The sequence below is a fragment of the Narcine bancroftii genome, chromosome 2, assembly GCF_036971445.1.
Source record: "Narcine bancroftii isolate sNarBan1 chromosome 2, sNarBan1.hap1, whole genome shotgun sequence".
Lineage (NCBI taxonomy): Eukaryota > Metazoa > Chordata > Chondrichthyes > Torpediniformes > Narcinidae > Narcine > Narcine bancroftii.
In genome coordinates this window covers 191,739,787-191,761,822 of record NC_091470.1, presented here as the reverse complement: position 1 = coordinate 191,761,822, position 22,036 = coordinate 191,739,787, and the positions used below count along the sequence as shown (strand labels likewise).

The 22,036-nt window shown below is 47.6% G+C and overlaps 1 protein-coding gene across 1 annotated transcript; it reads right to left on the bottom strand.

Annotated features, from left to right (window-relative positions):
• Positions 1–462: 462 nt before the first annotated feature.
• Positions 463–20,799, bottom strand: cops6 (COP9 signalosome subunit 6). The gene is made up of 10 exons (XM_069919751.1): positions 20,692–20,799; positions 19,323–19,448; positions 18,310–18,441; positions 14,754–14,842; positions 13,551–13,613; positions 8,377–8,424; positions 7,549–7,663; positions 6,691–6,783; positions 3,212–3,312; positions 463–979 (listed from the first exon to the last, which is right to left on the bottom strand). The coding sequence occupies exons 1-10, from the start codon at positions 20,780–20,782 to the stop codon at positions 839–841; spliced, it is 999 nt and encodes a 332-aa protein (XP_069775852.1). The 5' UTR covers positions 20,783–20,799; the 3' UTR covers positions 463–838.
• Between the last annotated feature and the right edge of the window lie 1,237 nt (positions 20,800–22,036).

Here is a 22,036-nt window from a genome sequence, read left to right as displayed (position 1 = left end):
CTGCAGAAAGCAAGAATCTTGATGCATGACGATAAACCCTCGAGCTGATCCACCCGTGGATACCATTAGACTCGCCAAGTCCCTCAGCAGCTCATTGTTTGCTCTCTGTTTGAACATGGAGGTTATGCTAGACGTCGGCTGTATGGGTGAGAGGTTTCCACCTACCAGGGCAAGGGGTGTCGGATGGATTTCATACTGGGGATATTGTGGTCAGGGAGGTGATGAATCACATGGGGCAGCACCATTCCCAAGACTGGACAGTTTTCCAGTTCACTGAATGAAATTCCACTGTTGGTAAGGTGGGATTTAAACTCCATTCGCTGCCACTGCCTCGTGCTGGGGAATCTGGCCTTCAGTGCCCTGAGAAGTAGTCCCATGGACCAACTTCATTCACCTGGCAATGACAACAAAAGCATTTGTGCTGTAGAATCATTCTCAGGACGGGCCCCTCAGGACCAGATGTGTACAACTCTTTGAAACTTTATTCCTCGTCCTCGCTGCCATGTGGAGCCTCACACCTGCTTCCTGGGAGTAGCCTCGGGCACCTGCTCCCAGAGTCCAAACACAGTCAGAGTTAACCAGCCAACCAGAGAATGAAAACGGGCATGTAACTCCGGGGCACGAGGCAGCCTGGGGCACAAACTGGAGCTGGAGTGGGTAAAGGTGTGAGGGGGAAGGGTGCAGAGGAGGAGTAGGGGGTGTGGCGAAGGGGGTGTTAGGGGAGGGGCGGAAGGGAGGGGGTGGGACAGAGGAGAAGTGGCAGCCTTCAGAGGCTGCAGTCATAGGCAGGAGGCAGAAGCTCCCATCCACAGTTCTGGGATAGGGTCCTCCTCACAAATCAGAAGAAGAGGCCTCGCATGCGTCGGCCAATGCCCTGCCGGTCGTACAGGATGTTGAACTTGTTGACGAACTGGTTCATGGTGTTGCAGGTCCTTGTGATGGTGCCCAGGTATGCCATCAAACCCACATCATTGCATTGCTGAAGGAGAGTAAGAAATGGATGGTGTTAACCAGCGGCAGACAGCAGGGCAGGCATGGGGGCAATCACTGCACAGCTTTCACATCTGGAACTCCCGCACCGGGCTCACTATTCAAGAATCTCTGACGTTTGACTTACACCGTGAATGGTGGGGATCTGGAAGCTAGTACTTTGAGAGAGGCATCACTGGGAGATAGGGTGGTCAAAAAGGCTTTCAACTCATTCGACTTCATCAGTCACTGAGTAGACTGGTGTAAAACGTGAGAGTCTGCAGGCACCGTCATTGAAGTAAAAATGCAACGTTTGGAGAAACTCAGCAGGTCAGATAGTGGACTTTATATCGCAAGGATAAAGATCCATAACCAATGTTTCAGGCTCAAGCCCTTCATCAAGGTATGAGCCAAATGTAGGCAGGCATCTGAATCAAATGGTGGTGGGGGGGGGGGGGGGGGCGGTGGAGGAGTACAGTCCCATGGGCAGGAGGTAATAGGGCTAGCAGAAAGTGGAGATGTCGATGTTGATGCCATCTGGTTGGAGTGTGGTCCAGACAGAAAATTAAGGGTTGCTCCTCCAATTTATGGGCGGCCTTGGTTTGGCCGTGCACAAGGACCTGGACAGGAGTGTCAGTGCGGGAGAGGGGCCACTGGGAGATCCCTGTCACTGATACGGACAGAGCTCAGCGAAGCAATCTGCGTCCTGTCTCTCCGATTTAGAGGGCATACTGCAGCTGTATAAAAACATTGAGGAAGTCCCATTTGGAGGATCGTGTTCAAGTTTTGGTCACCGCGCTGCAGGAAACGTGTCATCAAGCAGGAGAGGGTGCAGAGATTTACAAGGATGTTGTCCGATCACAGGGGACCGAGCTACTCCTTGTGTCACCCCTCTGGTCTCCTTTCCTTCAGCTCCCAAACCACTTGGCTTTCTACCCTTCTTAGCCCTCTGCCCCCTCCCCTTCACTTCTCAGCTTCAATGCTCACGAAAGGCCCAGGCCTGAAATGTTAGTTACTCTTTATTTCCAATGGAAGCTGGGTGACCTGCTGATTATCTCCAGCACGTTTATGCACCTCCATTCTAAAATTTGCCTCAGTCTTTCCCTCATCTCCCCTGTTGCCCTTTGGCCAAGCTTTCTGTTCCCTCACTATCCACCTTAACTTAATGCTGGGTGACTAGTTCTGCATGGATCATGCAGTGTTTGGGCTAACATGCCCATGCTGACCAGACTGCCCCATCCTCACTGGTCCCACCTGCCTGCTTCAGGCCCATGTTCCTCTAAACCCATCCTATCCCTGTATCTGTCCAAACGTCGAAATAGTCTCCACCTCAGCCACCCCCTCTGGCAGCCCCTTCCTCATACCTACCACCCTCTGGGTAAAAACATCACCCCTTAGGTTCCTGTTAAACCTCCCCCCCCCCCAACCTTAAACCTATGTCCTTTGGTGACCGATTCCCCTGCCCTGGCTAAAAGGCTCTCTGCGTTCACTCAATCTATTCCTCCCATGATTCTGTCCACTTCTGTGAGATTACCACTCATCCTCCTGCGCTCCAAGGAATAAAGCCCCAGCCTGCTCCCCCTCTCCCTGTAGCTCAGGCCCACCCCCCCACCCCGAGTCCTGCCCATATCCTCATCAATCTTCTCTGTACCCTCGACGACATCTTTCCCAAAGCACAAAAGGGCTTCACCAATGTCTTATACAAACAACTACAACATGACCTTCCAATTATTCAATATTCTGATTGAAGGCCAACATACCAAAAGCCTTTTTGCCCACATTATCTACCTGTAGTCCAAGATCCCTCTGCTCTCCCACATACCCCAGATCCCTACCATTCAGTGTGTAGGTCCTACTCACATTAGATCCACCAAAAAGCACCATTTCAGTGGGTTGCAAAACCCAAACATGCTGGAGAAACTCAGTAGAAGGAGCACTGAAAGGAAGTAAAGGGTGACTGAGCCCTTGGTCAAGGTATGCTCTGTCACAGACTGGGAGATCGCTTCGATGAATACCTTCACTCTGTCCGCTGCAATAATGGACACCTCTCAGTGGCCGAGATTTCAATCCACACCCCATTCCCACACCGACATGTCTGTCCATACCACACTGAGGACACCTGCAAACTGGAGGATCAACACCTAATACTCCATCTGGGCACTCTCCAGCCAGATGGCATTAACATTGGAGTCAAAAGGTGAAGCAATCAGGTGTCTGGGCTGAGGAAGCAGCTCTGACTTACGTCATAGAAGTCTGTTTTGAACTTGTCTGTGCTGAGGACAGGAAGTCTATGACAAAGGGCGTAAGCCTCTCGCAGAATCTCATGGTTAAACGGTACTTCACCTGTTCAAAACAGGGAAAGGGGTATTGATAATTGAACAGTGATATCATCCCCATCCCAGCATCCTCGCTGTTCCCCCAACAGCGACCTGGATGCCGACCCAGGCCACAGCCTGCATAGCCCTGAGACCGACTCAGGCCACAGCCTGCACACAGATTCAACACTGACCCTGGCACCAATGCAGGAACTGACCCAAGCCTGCAACTAAATGGCATTAACACCAACCTCCGGTTTTCATTAAGCCCCCCTTATCTTTGCCCCATCTTCTTTCACCCAGATCTCTCTCTCTGTGCCATTTTCCTTCTTTCTGTGAAAGGAGACAGATCCTTTCATGGAGCCAAAATCAGTTCTCACCTTTTCTGTTATCATATCCAATTAACATCTCTTGTCAGTTGGTCTGAACTCCTCCCCCTGCCATTCTTCCCCCTTTCCCTCCCCAGACGCCTTCCTGCTCTTTGCACACTCCTTGAGGAAGGGATCAGGCCTGAAACATCAGTAGTCCATCTTTACCTCCTCTGGTCACTGCGAGACGGGCTGAGTTCTTCCAGCATTGGCTGTGCTTTTACTCAAAATGCCTCAAGGTATTAGCATTCCCCACATCGCCGTCACCATCCTTGAGTCCTGGCCACATCCTCGTCAATCTTCTCTGCACCCTCAACGTCATTTTTCCCAAAGCACAAAAGGGACTTCACCAATATCTTATACAACTACAACATGACCTCCCAATTACTCAATATTCTGATTGAAGGCCAATCCACTCCTTTGTTCGACTGGCCATACTCTCTCCCTTGCTATTATGTAGTACAAGTATGAAATATCTTTGGATTCTCTTTAATCCGACTCGTTATGGTCATTTTTTTGGCCCTGTTGAGCTCTTTCTTTCCATCATATTCGGTGAGTGCCCCATACACCTTTCACTTTTGAAATTGTACATATTTACGTGGCAGTTAGTGTAGCACAGGGCTTCCCAAACCTTTTCTTTCCATTAACATTCCACTTTAAGTCAGCTCAAGGCCATTCGGTGCTCTGTGATTAGTAAGGGGCTGCTTAAGGTGTGATGTAAGTGGGAAGGGAAGGTTGAGAAACATTGCTCTAGACCCAATTTTTACTGAAATATTTTGCATGAGAAAAATTGTCATTGGCCCATTTCCTTTGGAGTTCTGAAACCATGAGGGACGATTAAAACAGTGGTTTTCTTTCCACCCACACACCACCTTAAGCAATTCCTTATTAATCACAGAGCACCGATGGCCTAGGGATCTGTGAGTGTAAAAATGTTTGGGAAACCCTGGTGTAGTGCCATGCCGTGACAGCATTAGCAACCCAGGTTCAAATCCAGCGCTGTCTGTAAGGAGTTTGTACGCTCTCCTCATGTCTATGTGGGTTTCCTCTGGGCCCTCTGGTCTCCTCCCACCCTCCAAAAACAAACAGGGTTTTTAGGTTAATTGGTGTATTTGAGCAGCACGGCTTGTGGGCTGGAAGGGCCTTTTAAATTAAAAAAAAAATTAAATATGCTTCCTTTTTCTTTATGACTAAATTCATAACCCTTCCCGTCATCTTTGCCCGTCCTGCCTCTTCCCTGGAACGTGCCGACCCTTGCACTCCCATCAGATTGGTCTATCAACTTCTCCCACACATCCTTATGGTCTTGCCTCAAACAGCTGCTACCAATGAGCTCCCCCTCCCTCCCGTCTCATCGTGTCGTCATTCATCCTCCCACGATTTAGTTCTTTCAGAGGTGCCTTCTTCACCAATATCTTAAAACTTTGTGAGCACTGCCAAAAGTGCTCACGGAAACACGGATGAGGGCAGGGCAGGGCTGGCAGCTTAATGTTCTGGTGCGTAGAAGTTTCAGGCATGACCCGGGAGGTTTGCAAGTGAGTAACAGACATTCTGGGATCTTAACGGCTTGTTATAGTAATTAAAGACAAAGTGAATGCAAGAGGTGTAATGAGCAAGTTTGCTGGTGACGTGGAAATCAGGGACGCGCTGGCTACTGTGGAAGGTTATCTGAAGCTTATCAGGTAGAATGTTAGGTGGAGTGTTGGGAGGATGGAACTGAATCCCAACAAGTTTCATGGGATGCATTTTGGGGAGTCAAATAGGGGTATAAATTCAGTAAATGAAAGCAGACTTTTCCACTGAGATTGGGCGAGACAAGAACTGCAGGGTGAAAGGGGAAATGTTTAAAGGGAACATGAGAGGGAACTTCTTCGCACAGAGAGGGCTGGGAGTGTGGAGTCAGCTGCCAGCTGAAGTGAATGCGGACTCGATTTTGACATTTAAGAAAAATAACAAACGTTGACAAAGAAAGAGGTCTGGGAGCAATCAAATCCTTCTTCCATGGTAGGGATATCAAAACAAGAGGCTTTGGTATGAGAGGGAGATTTAAAGGAGTTCTGAGGGCTTTTTGTTGAAAGAGTAGTTGATAGAGAAGGATGCAGCCCCAATGTGAGGACATTGGATTGTGTAAATAAACAGAGGGCAGCACGGAAGGGCCAACTTCTAAACTGTTTGACTACAACACATTGTGATTCTCCTGCCAGGAACCCACACCAAGGGCAACACAGCAGCTGGATGTGGTCACAGGAAGTATGTGCCAACTCCAACGACCACCACTGGAGATCAGGATTAAAGCTGGTTTCTGGAAGTGACTGTTGGTGGGTCCACAAAATACCCATTACACCCCAACATCCCAGAAGAAACACAGGCAGGTCCATCCTGTCCACTGCAGACATCCACACCCCCACCCCCCCGGTCCAGTTGCAACCCCACCCACTTTCTGACAAACTCAATGATAATAAGACCATAGAAGCAGAAATAGGCCATTCAGCCCATCAAGTCAGCCTGTCATTTAATAATTTTCCCACTGAGCCTCACTCCCCAGCCTTCCCCTCCATTACCATTGATGCCCTGGCTAATCGAGAACCTATCAATCTCTGCCTTAAATACACCCAATGACACGGCCTCCACAACCACCTGTGGCAACAAATTCCACAGATTTACCACCCTTGGTTAGAGAAATGTGTCTAAATGGACATCCTTCAATTCTGAAGTTGTGCCCTCTTGTCCTGGACTCTCCCGTGGGAAACAACCTTTCTAATATTGACTCTGTCCAAGCCTTTCATCATTCGAAATGTTTCAATAAGATTCCCCCTCATTCTCCTAAATTCCAACGAGTACAGGTCAAACATTCTTCATACCCTGCCATTCCCGGAATCATCCTTGTGAACCCTCTCCAACATTAGCACATCCTTTCTTCAACAAGGAGCCCAAAACTGCCCACAACACTAAGAGAGGTCTCACCAGTGCCTTGTAAAGCCTCAAGCTGGTGTTTAGTCCCCAGAGGGAGCATCAGGCCTGGGGGATGTTATTCCTACCTGATTCCACGGCTTTCACATACTCGAGGATGACCCGAACTCGACTGTGCAACATTTTGATGGCGCTGTGTTGGGCAATGAGATGTTCAGCCACTGCAAGGGAAAGAAAAACAGCTGAGAGCATCAGTGGGGGGTGGGGGGTGGGGGGGTGCTCAGGAGCAGTCACGGTGGGAGTGGGGCCACAGAGAAGCGCAATGATGTGGAGGTTACGTCTGGCGTCAGCAACAACTCGCATTCAGAAAAACTGGTTCCTTTAAGAAGGGAGATCAAGAGACTCCTGTGGTCCGCAAGAGCTTGGGTTAATTGGCCAGAGAAGGTTCTGGAAGCAGAGGGAGTCCGGGAGCTGGTTCAGGGAGCAGGAACGGGCTACACTTGTTAACGCTTCGGCCCATTCAGGTGGGAAAGTTCCTTCACTGACTACAAGGTGGGGGGGGAGGGGTTCATGGACCCGGGAGACAGGGGTGGGGTGGGCCAATGTTATCATTGACTGGGTGGGAGATAGGTGGCGAATTAGTGCCCAGGGAGACAGGGGTGGGGGTGGAAGGGGGATGGGTAACGGGAGCCCTGAGACGAGGCATGGGAGGGGTATCATTGACTCCGAAACAATGAGTAAGATGTCCACACCGCCGGGACACCTGCCTGCCCCTTCCCCCACCCCACCTGCCCCTTCCCCACCCCACCTGCCCCTTCCCCACCCCACCTGCCCCTTCCCCACCCCACCTGCCCCTTCCCCACCCCACCTGCCCACCCCTTCCCCACCCCACCTCCCCCTTCCCACCCCACCTGCCCACCCCTTCCCCACCCCACCTGCCCCTTTCCAACTCCACCTGCCCGTCCCTTCCCCCACCCCTCACTTGCCTGTGGAGTTCTCCCCCGTGCCGGTGGCTGTCATGCGAGCCACGTGGTCGACGCCGATACGTTCGGCCTCCTCAGTGGCTAGCGTGTAGGTGAGCTCAGCAAATAACACCGTGGCCTGGGGGAAGGGTAGAGAGAGAGGGGATGCTGAACAGAGAGCAGTCGCCACCATGGGGAGGTGCTTCAGCAGGACCCCAATGCCGTGGGCATGGAAAGGAGCTCCTGCCAGCTTTTGGCTGAGGAGGGTCACCCAGAACCAGAACCCATCTCTCTCAGCACCACAACCTGGACTTTCCCCAGTTTAGAGAGGGCTCGGGTTCTGGGGAGAGATTGGACTCACAACTGAACTGGCAGATTCAGCTCAAACAGAATCACCGAGTTTGCAGATGAATCAACAGTTGTCGGCCCTTACTAGCAACAGATGTCGTCAAAACGGCTGGGAAGATCACTAAAGTCTCGTCTTCCTCTACTGATGATATTCACCGGCTTAAATAGAGCTTATCCTTTCTCTCCAGCACTAACTATCGGGAAGAAGGTAGAGGGGTATCAAAACCAGGACAGCCAGGCTGGGAAACAGCTTCTTCCCACAGGCTGTGAGATTGATGAACTGAGTAAACCACCCCAAAATATTTCTATACATTTATTTAAATATTTGTGTGCATGCTCAAGTAGAGAATCTGTTTAGTCCTGGTTGGTACATGATAATAAACGAACGAACAGAAAGGGAATATGTCGAGTGCAGTAGTTGGAATAGTTTGTTCAGCAACAGAGATGGACAGGGAACAATAAACGATCGAGAGACACAGTCCAGAAGCCAATGAATGTACATACCTCTCCGGCAACGATATCAATGACTGACTCGTAAACACTGACTGGAAGCTGCAAGACAAGACACAGACGCCAGAGGTTTATTACGAGTCTTTTTTTTTCTGCAGCCAAATCTTTCCCAATTAAGGGTTACAATGCAAGATCAAGCTGTGGGCCTTTTAGAACAGAACCTGGTTTCAATCATCAACCTGGCCCCTTTCATACTTCCTGCAATTACCTGCTGTAGGATCAAAGGCAGCATCCTCCTGCATTCCCTGGAATCAAACGCTCACCACTTTTAACTTTGTTTTCCACAACCTCCGCCCCCCACCCCCCCTTCCTTCCACAGTTCCAATCCTTCTACGAGCTGCAAAGTTTCCACAAGCAGCGTAGTCCCCACCTCCTCACGATGGACCAATGTACTCCCTGACAGCAACCCTCATAACCACATGACCGGACAGAATATCAGCCCCAGAAAAAACTCTTCACAAAGCACAGGAGAGAAATGGAACTATCGAACACCACTATACAGAAGAGGCCTTTGGCCCACCCTGCCTAGTCCACTGACCTGCACCCAGTCCATATCCCTCCACACCCCTCCCATTTGTGTACCTGTCCAAATTCTTCTTTAATATTAAAATTGGGTTCCACACTCCCACCACTCTCTGCATGAAGAAGTTCCCCTTATACCATCAACTGAAAACCTAATTGAAGGAAAAATTGGGAAGCAGGCTGAGGTTTCCAGAAGGAAGCAGTTTTGAATATGTGATTACAGACACAATGATAATAAAAAGATTTGTAACAAACATGTACATCAAGCTGCAAGAGAAAGAAAATGATGTAAACCCAAACAAAAATGGGAACAAGATCTAAACATAAAGATAAAGAATGAAATATGGAAAAGCTATGCTCCGGAACTATGAGAAATACAATAAACACAAGGTTACGCATGATACAATATAATTGGTTACACAGCTATATATCACGCCCCAAAAGTTAAATAAATGGGACCCAACAGTATCAGATAGATGTTTTCGCTGTAAGAAGGAAACGGAAACAACAGTACATGCAATTTGGGCATGTGAGAAAGTGGAAAAGTTTTGGAAGATCTAAATCAGGTATTAAATAAAATCACAAAAAAAACATACCAAAAAAATCAGAGATCTTTCTTCTAAGTAATATAAGAAGTAAAGAACTTGGCCTCGATTTGGATGAAGTGCAAAAAGATTTATTATGATAGCCTTAGCTGTAGCAAAAAAATGTATTATGTCAACCTGGAAATCAGAAGAGAGCCTGAGAATACAGCAATGGTACATAGAAATTAATAAATGTATTCCATTGGAAAAAAAATAACACATAATTTAAGAAATAACATCACAGTAATCGAACAAATTTGGGAACTGTACATGGAACACAACAGAGAGGGCCTACCGTGGACCTCCACCACCTAAAATGACAGAATGAGAAGAAGACGAAATGAACTGACCCAGTGTGTAAAAGTAGATGACACGATTTTCTTGTTTATTTTCATTGTGTGATGACATTGTTTAATGGGTTTATTGTATTGTATATATTGAAAGTTTAGTGGGTGGGGAGGGGGGGTGGGAAGGAAAAAAGGGGAGAAAATGACACTGTGTATATTCAAGAGGGAAATGTTTGTGTGTATTTTGGTTAATATGGTTCTAGTGTGAAAAATAAAAAAAATTTAAAAAAAGTTCCCCTTAAACTTTTCCCTTTTCACCCGTAACCCATGTCCTCTAGTTTTAGATCACCCGCCCTCTGTGGGAAAAGCCTGCTTGCATTTATAATCTTCAATTTTATGCACCTCTATCAAACCATCCTCTGCAGGAATGTAGTGAGGTTGGGTGGGGGTGTGGGGAGAGGAACTTTCCTCAGCCTTTGCAGGATGTTGAGGCACTGCACTGGGCTTTCCTGGTGTTAAGGGACCAGGTGAAATATGGACATGAAATATTGTTATATTGCTATCTTCGTACAGATGGAATAATGTGTTCATTTCTGGTCCACCACCCATAGAGAGAGAGGGTGCACAGGAGATTTACAAGGATGCTGCCTGGATTGGAGAGCTTATCTCATAAGGAGAGAGTGAGTGAACTTGGGTCTTTTTTCCTTGGAGTGAAGGAGGATGAGGGGTGACTGGATAGAGGTGGACAGGATGATGAGAGGCACTGATCGTGTGGACGGCCAGAGGCTTCGTCCCCGGGGCTGAAATGGCCAACATGAGGGGGCGTAGTTTTAAGGTGGGCGCAGGGAATGTGCTGCCAGCAATGGTGGTGGAGGCAGGGAGAATCTTTTAAGAGACTAATAGATAGGTACATGGAACTGAAAAAAATTGAGGGTTACTCACTAGGAAAATTCTAGGCAGTTGTTAGAGTAGGTTATTGGGAGGCACAACACTTGTGGGCTGAATGGCCTGGACTGAGCTGTAGATTCCTATGATCTAGTTGTTTAGCAATAGTTTGTTGCTAGTTTTAAGCGGGTGACAGTGGTGCAGTTTGTAGAACTGCTCCTTCACACTTCACAAACCCAGGTTCAATCCCTACCACTCTGTGTGGAGTTTGCACATTATTACCCCAAGTGAGAGGGGTAGAATCTGAGAGAGTCTGATGTGAATGCAGTGAGAACATAGTGGGTTAGAGTAGGGTTGATGAGTCTGGTCTGCACAGAGTCAATAGGCTGAAGGGCCTCTTTCCTGACTGTGATCAGGCAGGAAAACAATGGGCTGATGTTTCAGGAAGTACAATTGCCCGTTGTTCTGGTCACCCCATTACAGGAAGGACGTGGAGGTGTTGGAAAGGGGACAGATTTACCAGGATGTCGCCTCAATTAGTGGGTATGAGCTATGGGGAGAGTTTGGACAAACTCAGATCGTTTTCTCTGGAGTGTTGGAGGCCAAAGAAAGATCTGTCGGAGGTTGATAAAATGATGTGAATTATAGACAGAATCTGTTTTCCTTAGAGCAACAATATTATCTACAAAAGGTAGGCATGAATCCAAAGTTGGGGGAAGATTAAGGGGGATGTGTATGTAACCAGGAGGAGGAGTGGAAGCATTTAAGAGACCTAGAAAGACAAACAACTATGCAGGGAATAGAGCGGTATGTATTGTGTGCAGGCAGCAAAGTTTTAGTTTAATTTGGTCATAATAATCGGCACAATCAGATGGGCTGAAGGGCCTGTCCTCCGATTTACATGACCAGACAAGAATTATGTTTGTAGCTCTTCCAATAAATCAAATACTTTTCTATTTAGAACTGCACCCATAAGAATTTTAATTTCAAATATCTAAAATAGGAGCAATAATAATAAAATTGGACAGGTACATGGATGGGATGGGGGTGGAGGGCGATGGCCTGGGTGCAGGTCAGGGGGACCAGGCAGAATGGCACAGACTACATGGGCTGAAGGGCCCGTTGTCTGTGTTGTAATGTTCTATGGTTCTAAATCAGTGGTTCTCAACCTTTTTCTTTCCACTCACATACTACTTTAAGTATTCCCTAGGAGATCGATGCTCTGTGATTAGTCAGGGATTGCTTAAGGTGGGATGTGGGTGGAAAGAAAAAGTTTGAAAACCACTGTTTTAATTGTCTGATGTGCACGGTTTCAGAACTCCAAAGGAAATGGGCCAATGACAGTTTTTCTCAAGCAAAATATTTCAGTAACAATTGGGTCGAGAGCAGTGGTTCTCAACCTTCCCTTTCCATTCACACCCCACCTTAAGCAAACCCTGACTAATCACAGAGCATTGATGGCCCAGGGATGTGAGTGGGACAAAAAGGTTGGGAACCCCCGCTCTAAAATCAAAAACATGCTCACTTCACATTAAACCAATTGAAATCCTTTTTACACCTCTCAGCATTTTTATTCATTTTCTCCCAACGTGTTGGTCAGTCCCGGAAAACTGAGCTTCGACCGGACACAGAATTCCCAATTGTTGCCACTTCCAGAAATTCCCAACATGTCTCAGCCAAGGGTCTATGTGCACGCTCTGGAGAGGAACGCCCATCATTTTATTGGAGACAGGTTTCAGATATAAAATGTTAACAAGGGTTTACTTTTAATTACAAACAGCTGAATTTTTGGTTTAACCATCTGCATCTGTGATTACATTGATGCACATTTAGCAAACGAACAACTCTGATGTGTTAAGAACAGATCTACTTTCTCAGCTCAGATGTTTCATGGAGAGTTATGGGCAGGGAGGAGGTAGGTGGTACTAATGGAGTTCACTTAAATCGGTGCAGACTAGAAGGGCCAATATGGCCTGTTTCTGTACTGTAATTGTTGTATGGTTATATTTCACGATTAAAAGCCAGCTGGAAATATGAATTCTTTCTCATTTGTTGCTGAGGGGAGTAAGTTCTCAGAAGGACACAGAGTGGAAGTAGAAAGAAGTTACAGAGAAAAGAATTTAAAAATTTTAAGGTTGAAAAATAATAAGCAGGAGATGGCATGGTTGGTGCAATATCTGTACAGCGTCAGCATCCAAGGTTCAAATCCAGCACTGCCTGTTAGGAGTTTGTGCATTCTCCCCAGTCTACATGGGTTTCCCCTGGGCCCTCCAGCTTCTTCCTGCCCCCCCCCCCCCCCCGCCCACTCCAAAGATGTACAGGATGTGGATGTTTTGAAACAGTGCAGAGGCTGGTACAATAGGGACATTCAAGACTTTTGGGCACATGGATGGAAGAAAAATTGAGGGGTACAAGGTAGGAAAAAATTAAGAGTTGGATTTGATAGGGGTATACAAAATTATGAGGGCAACAGATGCAATTTTGCTTTTTCCACCGAGATACAAACCAGAGGACACGGGTTAAGGATGAAAGGGGAGAAGCTAGGGGGGGGCTTTTTCTTTTCATGCAGAGAGTGGTGGGAGCGTGGAATGAGCTGCCAAAGTGGGCTCAATTTTCACATTTTAAGAAAAAATTTGGACAGGTCCATGGATGGAAGGGAGTGGGAATAGGCAGAATAACCGATCGGTACAGATGAGAAGGGCCTGCTTTCAGTGATGTAATGCTCTACATTTCTATAGGTTGGCATAACATTGCGGGCTAAAGGGGCCTGTACTGGGCTCTCTTGTTCCATGTTTTAATTCCCACTGTATCACTATGCAGAGTCAGCGTTGCTTTTCCACAACGTCTGTAGGACAAAGGTATCTCAAGTCAAGAAGTACTGCTCACTTACGTCTGTGTGCTTTGTCATGGGGTTCAACTTCAGGAAGAGCGGACTTTCAATGATTTCACACACCTGCAAACGAGAGAAGGAAAACAGTGGAAAGTGGCCCGATCCTGGAGTAAGCCGTGATCCATATTCTCCACGCACAATGGCAATCACACAGTGGTGCCAACACAAGAGACCTCACAGGAGTTGGTATTCATCGTCAGCTCCAACACACCACCTTCATATTGCCAGGCCACTGCCGGTTTGTCCCACCCTAATCCCCAACATTAATTCCCCCCCCATGTAACACTGTCCACTGGGTCCAAAACCAACCAAGGCTGACATCGCATAATGCTGCCCTGTTGTCTCTCAGTGGGGCAGAAAACCCTCTTGGACAAGAGGGTAGGAATGCTCTTCCAGCATTCTGACCAAACCCTTTGACCAACTTCCACAAAGAATGCAAGAAAATAAGAACTGGGACCAGGAGTCGGTCACCCATCTCGTCAAGCATGCAATTCAAGTTCAAATCTCAGTGGATCCTTTCCTTAATGTTTGGTGAGTCAGCTGTCAACAGATGTAGAGCATGTGAGTTGAACACTTGGGTGTACTGGTAGAGACAAGGCTCCAGTTTGCTGGTGAAGTGATTTAATAACCTCAGCTAGCCGTTTGCATTGACAAAGGTCAAACTACTCCTGTAAGCCTTCTTTTGCAATGTACAGAAATGCTTAAAAAAACTCAGCAGGTCCAGAGGAAGTAAAGAGTCACCAACTTTTCAGGCCTGAGCCTTTCATCAAGGTCCGAGCAAATAGCAGGCAGGCTCCAGAATAAAAAGGTGGATGCAGGAGAAGACATAGGAAGGGGCAAGGAGATGAGCCCAGGCTAACAGGTCGGGGTGGACAATTGTGAGATTGGAAGAGATAAAAGCTGAGAAGTGATAGGGGGCAGCTCTCTGAATGGAATAAAGGAGACGGAGGGATGGGGGGGGGGAGAGGGAGAGAGAGAGACTCGGGGAGGGGTTTCACGGAAACTGGAGAAGTTGATGTTAATTCTGTCTGTTGGAACATGTCCACATTTTCCTGTTTAACCACATTGTATTTCTTTTGTATTGCTACCTTCCAGAAAATTAACATTATGCTGACAACTTTATTCCCTGAGCAGAGACAGAACTTGTCACCTGATTTGGGTTGGAGATGGTACAACTCTCGTCTGATTACACACTGCACTGACCTGCTTGTGAACATGGATGTCGGACTCATCTGGAGGACCCCCAGTTGTGTACCAGCCCAGGAATTCCATGTCCTTGAACACTTGCTTAACTGGAGGGGGAGAAAGAGAATCACAGAGAGATGGTAGATTTGGTGAGGGACCAGGTGAACTATGAAGCCTTCCAATGCATGGGGAAGATTTAAAGCATGAAAAAAAGCGTTTAAATATATAAAAGACATTGAGAACCCTTTGCACAGAACACACAGCATCTTTGACCAATTACCCAAATGTGGTCTGACCAAAGTTTCAGACATGACATGCCTACTTCTACTCAATGGTCCACCCATTGAAGGCACTGGGGTCTCCCTTTCCTCTACTGACAACATTCACCGGGAGAGTTGCTTAAACAGGGCTCAAAGAAGTATTGAGGATCCTTTCCATCCAGCCCATGGTACCTTTGACCCACTGCTATCAGGGAGGGGTACAGGAACATCAAAATTAGGACGGCCAGGCTGGGGGATAGCTTCTTCCCACAGGCTGTGAGATTGACGAACAATGTCCTGTAACCAAGGAAATCATCTCAAAATATTTATATAGATTTATTTTAAATTATATCTGCATGTATATGTGTGATCATTATGTGCTGTGCATTACGTGTGAGCATCGTGGTGCGGAGAAACGCTGTTTGGTCTGGTTGTACGTGTACAGTTAGATGATAATAAACTTGAATGTGCAGGGAAGGAGTGGGAACAAGGATGATTGTTCAACTGTAATAATTTGCCCCAAGTTCTAAGATTTGCAATGAAACACGAAAGTCTGCAAGCGCTGTGATAAGAAACAAGATGTGTTTCTGCAAAAGGTGGTTCAATCATAGCATGGGAAAAGCAGTGTTTGAGGGACATGGCCAGGAACATGGAAGTTGGGATCAAGTGGCATCCCTTATGAGGTCACAACTGGAAAGTCTTCTTCTTGGCCAGTCTGTCAGAGTCAAAGAGCTCCTAGTTCTGGAGGTTCTGATGAGGACCTTGTTGGGGGGGGCGCCTTAAGGAACGGCCGTGAGTGTTGATTGGAGGGGTTGCCCTCCTCCTGCCACTCACATTCAGCTTGTGAGTTCTCCCAGCTCCTGCAGTGAGTGGTGACTTTGGATTTTTACTGAGGCTCTGAGAATGTTCAAATGCCTTCCCTCTGTCTACGTGGTAACCGCTTCCTGTGAGAGAGTTTAGGATAGACTGCCTGTTTTGTCAGTCTGTTGTGAGTGAGATCACCTGTCTGTCAGAGCCATTCGTGTGCCTTGAGTGCTGAGTTGAGGGAACTGTCTTTTCACCTTGCAAATGAGGAATTGTACAAGACGATGAGAGGCATTGATCGCGTGAACTGCCAGCGGCTTTTTCCCAGGCCTGAAATGGCTAACATGAGGAGGCATAGATTTAAGGTGCCTGGGAGTAAGTACAGGAGGGATAATAAAAGGTAAGTTCTTCCCACAGAGAGGGGTAGGTGCAGGGAATGTGCTTCCAGCAACAGTGATGGAGGAAGGGGCAAACAGAGTCTTTTAAGAGACTGTTAGAAATAGGTACCTGGAACTGAGAAAAATATGAGGGTGAAATAATAAGGAAATTCTAGACATAAGACTGTGGGCCAAAGGGCGTGCATGTGCCATAGACTTCTATGTCATTTGAGCTTCAGGCTTTCATTTGCTCACCTGCTCTGCCAGTAGATTTGGGGGATTTTGCAATTGAACCATTGTTGTATCTTTCCAGTGCTTTAAGGTTCGTAATGTTGCAACTCTTGGAGGAAAACAGGACAAAGATTCCTGCTGTAGATTAGGGATTTGTGGCCAGTTTGAGGTACTAATTTCATGAATCCTTCTGAGTTGACCAGTACATAAATATGCTGGAGAAAATCTGCAGGTCACTCAGCATCCTTAGGATGTGAAGGGTAACCAACATTTTGGGCCTGAGCCCTTCGTCAAGGTGTGAGCAAAATAAAGGCAGACGCTGGAATATAAAAGGTGAGGGAGAGGAGGGAGGAAGGGGCGGTGGGAGGAACACAGGCTGACAGTTAAGAGGTCCGAGGTGGATATAGGTGGAATATAGCTGAAAAGTGATGGAGGAAAGGGGGAGGGAGATGAAAGAGAAAGGTAGAAAGAAAGAAAGAAATAGGTTCCCTTCCACCTATATCCACCTATTAACTCTTATCTGCTAGCCCTTGCTCGGCCCCGAAACGTTGGCTACCTTTTACTTCCCATGGTTGTGGCCTGCCCTGCTGGGTTTCTCCAGCACCTTTGTGCATTGCACTTGACCCCAGCACCTGCAGACTTTCGTGTTAAACTCCAGTTGACCAAAGTGATGTATTTCATCACCCACATCCGCCTTCAGTGAGAGCAACACACCAAGTGCTGGGAGGAACCTACTGGTCACCGTGCTGCAGAAAAAAATGTTGCCACAGTTAACGCAGCAGTCGGCTATTACAGCGCCTGCGATTCTAGTTCAAATCTGGCGCTGTATGTAAGGAGTTTGTACATTCTCCCCACGTCAGCATCAGTTTCCTCTGGGGGGGGGGGCTCCTATTTCCTCCCATGTCCCAAAGACGCATGGGGTTAGTGGGTTAATTGGTCACACAGAAGTATTTGGGCAGCACGGGCTCGTGGGCCAGAATGGCCTGTGGTCGTGCTGTATCTCTGAACGGGAACTTCAATTAAATGGTCATTATTAAGGTGGAGAGGATGCAGAGAAGGTTGATGAGAATGTTGCCAGGAACCTGGAGCCTGAGCTACAGGGAGAGGTGGAGCAGGCTTGGACTTTATCCCTTGGATCAAAGGAGGACGAGGGGCAATGTCATGGAGGAGCACAGAGTCATGAGGGGAACAGATAGGTGAACAGAGGGTCCTTTGCCCAGAGCAGGGGACAGGGGCAAGATGAGGGGGGGGGGGGGGGGGAGAGATTTAACAGGAATCCGAGAGCTAATGTTTTTTATATATAAACAGAGGTGCTGGAGGAGATGGTTGATATAGGGACTATTGCAATGTTTAATTAAAAAACTGGATGGATAATAAGATAGGATGGGCTATGAGGGATAGAGGCTAAATGCAGGCAGGTGGGTCTAGTGTGTGTGGGACAGTGTGGGAAAGTTGGGCCAAAGGGCCTCTTTCCATGCCGTAAGGAGTTTCCCAGCTTCCCAGCAATTGCAAGACGTCTTGTTTTACTGAGAGGGGACTCCTGAGGTCTGGGACACAGACACTGTACTCCAGGGTCTCTCCAATGAGCCTCTTCTGTTGGAGGGTGGCTTTGTGCAGCAGTGGGGGTGGGGTGGGAGCAGGATGGTCAGTGTAAATAACAGTCCACAATCTGTCAATAAATGTTGGTCAGCTCCCAAACCTTGTTCACTTTTGGAACACAGTGCACGAGGCACAAGACCACTGATAACTGACTCCATCCCTCCAACCCCCTGTCCAATCGTGGAGATAAAGGAAGGTGTCCAAGGCACCCCTGAGACCCAGTACAATGCTAAGAAGGTGCCAACACAGCATCAACATCACTGAGCAGAATATAGATTGTGTAACACCAAGCATAATACTCACATTGTTCCTCTTTTGTGTAGTAATATTCTTTATCAATCACAATCTTTTCCTCCACAGTATGCGATAGAAGCTCAAATGAGTTCATCACTTCGATGTTTCTGCCTTCCTGCTTTCCAATCAAAGCACCAATGACTGAAAGTACAAGTGCATTAGATTAACAGAGCAGAAATCTTATTGGTACAGCCACAATAAGGCCTTTACCTAATCTCACGCCGAACTTTGGTCTTAATCTTCAAGAGCTACCACTGCACAATTCAATCCTAACCCTGGGTTCAAGCTGGGTGGAGTTGAAAGAAAGTCAGTGGGGGAAAAAAAATGTAGGTGCTGAAATTCGGAAACTGAAAATACTGGAAACACTCAGCAGCATTTCCAGAAAGTGAAACAGGATGAACGTTTCACGTCAAATTCCTTTTGCCTGGGCTGAAGTGAGAAAAACAAGCTACTTTTAAGCAGTAGAGGCTGTTTCCAGGGAGGGGGAATGGATGAGACAACTGGGTCATGGGTTTGGTGAGACAGTGCTTAGGTTTCTCTGGGTAGCGTGCTGCTGACAGCAGGATTGTGGGACATGCTCAGCTGGTCAGGCTATATTCATGGGGAGATAAAAACTGAACTCACCACGGATGGAAGGAAACAGGATTATCTGCAGATTTGGTGCGAAGGGTGAAATGGGAAAAATTTAGAGGGAGCTTCTTCACATAGAGAGTGGAGGGAGTGTGGAATGAGCCCCCAGCTGAAGTGGTAAATGCAGGCTCAATTTTAACATTAAAAAAAAACTGGATGGGAGGGGTCTGGAGGGCAAGTCAGTGGAAAGAGGTAGAAAAATCTTTTGCAGAGAATAGAAGGGCCCGTTTTCTGTGCTGTAATGTTCCATGCAACTTGATTCAATTCCCAGCAACATCCTTGTAAAAACTTTATTTCTGGTTTTTTTTTTGTAAAGAAGCTTCGTATTTACACAGTTCTGTACACACAACACAAGACTCACCAGTTAAACTGCTAACGTTAATCACACATACCCTGCACCGGCCTCCCCTCCTGAGAGCGTATCCGGATCCAGTGATCAGAGATGTTGAGAATAACTAATGGATGCAAAGCCACTGAGACACTCCCTGTTACTCCAGAGGCCATCACACTGGGCGTTGCTGCAGTGAGAGGAACAACAGCAAAGAATTAAAAGTCTTCTGCACGTGCTTGTGTTAGTTCCACGAGGGGCGGATGGGAGGTTTGCGATTACAGATCGACAGGATTTAGCAGAAGGATTGTTCTATAGTGAAGTATCAGTAGGTTCATGTTCTGTCGACAGGAGAAACAAGTTTAGAGGTGTGCCAGGGTGGAGGTGATCTCAGAATTGCGTTATTTAGAACCACAGGCACAACAGCAAAGAAACAGGTCCTTCAGCCCATCTGGTCTGCACTGATCTATTATTCTGCTTCATCCCATTGACTTGCACTTGAATCATAGCCCTCCAGGTTTATGGGGGAGCTGGTGTTGTGCTGGGGAAGCTCAGTATTGGGGTTTATGGGGAGGTGGTGTGTTGGAACAGTATTGGGGTTCATGGGGAGAAATGGTGGTGTATTGGGGTAGAAAGTACTGAGGCATTAACAGTGACGTGATCAGGCTGAGTTCAGTATTATGGCAGTATTGAGGCATTTTGAGATGTGGAAGGGGTGGTGATACAAAGGAGGAGGGTATCAGGGATAGGTCGAGTTCAGGATCAGGGTATGCAGGAAGAGAATAGCACAGTATTGGGGTAATTTGGGATGTGGAAATAGCAATGGGAATGCAGGGTATCAAGGTATTTGGGATGGGTAGGAGAGAATTGGAGTATTTGCCGTGGAGTTCAGTTTCAGGGCAATGACTCGGGGTAGAGGGTATTTTAGGGAAGGGGTGATACAAGTTGTCGAGGTAACGGGGATTTGGGACTGATGAGGAGGTAAAGGATGTCTGGGTGTGTGTGGGAAGGGATGGTGGTGGGGTTGGCTGGGGTATTTGGGGAAGGGCCAATCATAAAGGTAGGTGGGGAGGTAGGGGACAGGGAAGGGTTGGTGGGGCTGGGTGAGGGAAGATGGGGAGACAAGAAAGGGTGGGGGAACAGGAGAGGTGGGTGTTGGAGGGTGGGGGAGCAGAATATGGAAGGGGGGAAGAGGAGCTCAACCACCAAACTCATCCACCAATCAGCCGCCATATCGCAGGGAAAGTGACCAATCAGGCCCGCGCGGAGGCCTGACTTCCGGCCCCAATTTCCGGCCGTCCCAGTCATCGTCGAGCAGTGTGTGTGAGAGTGGTGACGAACCGGCCTCGCCCGCCACGTCCTGGTTCGGCCCCCCCCTACTCTCCTTGACCCCTTGCCCCGAACCGCCAGCCCCGCGTCGGCCGTTCACTCACCCGCCGGTTCCACCTCCATCCCATTCGTCGCCATATCGACCGCGGCTCCGCACGCATGCGCAGAGAGCCGGGCGACTCCTTTTGACGTCATCAGATTGGCCTGTGATGGTCAGAGAAGCAAAATTCTGCAGATGTCGTCAGGTTTGTTGTCACCTGCAGGAAAACACGAAAGTCTGCAGACTCTGTGGGTGAAGTAAAAACACGAAGCTGGAGAAACTCAGCAGGTCACACACCATCTTTTATATCGCAAAGATATAAAAGGGCTTGAGCCCTTCATCAAGGTGTGAACACAATATAGGCAGGTGCCCAAATAATTGTGAGTTTGGGCAACATTCTCGCAAATCCATTTCCAGTGAGACAACATCTTTCCTGCAGCGTGGTGACCGGAACGAAACACAGTTCCCCCCCCCCCCCCAAGTAATGCCTCATTGACATCTTGTGCAACTTCAACGTGACCTCTACACTAGAGAGACTGGCACCATCGCTCTGCCCCCATCAGTGATTGGAATCTCCCCGCAGTCAACCATTTCAATTCTGCGCCCCACTCCTGCTGTGAGGCAGCCGGCCAGGACGCTCTCGATAGAGCTCCTGTAGAAGGTTGACATGATGGTGGCCCATTTCAGTCTTCTTAAGAAGTGTGGTCACTGTTGTGCCTTCCTGACAAGTGAGGAGATGTCAAGTGTCCATAAACGTTTGTGCAAAATTTTACTTTTGGCAGTGTCCTATCCTATTGCTTACATTCAATGAAGTATCCTCATCTAAAATGGTTTGTTTTGTACAATGGATGATTCACTGGCGGATCAACCATTAATTAGGCTGAGCGAGCTGAAGTCTGGGGGCCAGGAGGATAAGGGGGCCTGTCGCAACCACTGGTTCACCTTGTCAATATGTTAGTCGTGGGTCCACCCGTCAATCAAAGCTTGTGGTAGCTCCACATTTACCTGTCAATCAGCCAGCGGGGTCCCAGATCCATCTATCAATTTGGGCTCCGCTGGTCCCAATGGTACCTGTCATATGCAAGTCTGGGGTCTGCCTCCTGCAGCAGAGCTCAGCCCGTACAGCATCACTCTTCCTTCTCCTGTGTTATTTTGTATTGAGACTGATTTTTATCTATCCTTTTGTAACCAACAAACTTTTCAAATTATTGGGCCAACAGATGGCTTCTCTCAGGTAAAATTTTGTTTCATTTTTAATGAAGATTTTTTCCTCCTCCTCCAACCAAACACCAACTAGTGTATTCCCAGCATGACCTCAGTGGATGAATTTCGAATATGTGAGGGCATCATGTTCAAAGGCCAATAATTGGAACAATTTCACTTTAATCATCGAAGGGTTGGGGCCATGG

Bases quoted from the DNA above. Each gene is read 5' to 3' on its own strand.
- cops6 (XM_069919751.1), bottom strand. From the start codon at position 20,782: ATGACGTCAAAAGGAGTCGCCCGGCTCTCTGCGCATGCGTGCGGAGCC. The intron at 14,843-18,309 runs GTGAGTATTATG...CTCCCCCTCCAG, and splicing joins CTACACAAAAGAGGAACAAT to TTAAGCAAGTGTTCAAGGAC. The intron at 7,664-8,376 runs GTATGTACATTC...CCCTTCCCCCAG, and splicing joins TTGATATCGTTGCCGGAGAG to GCCACGGTGTTATTTGCTGA.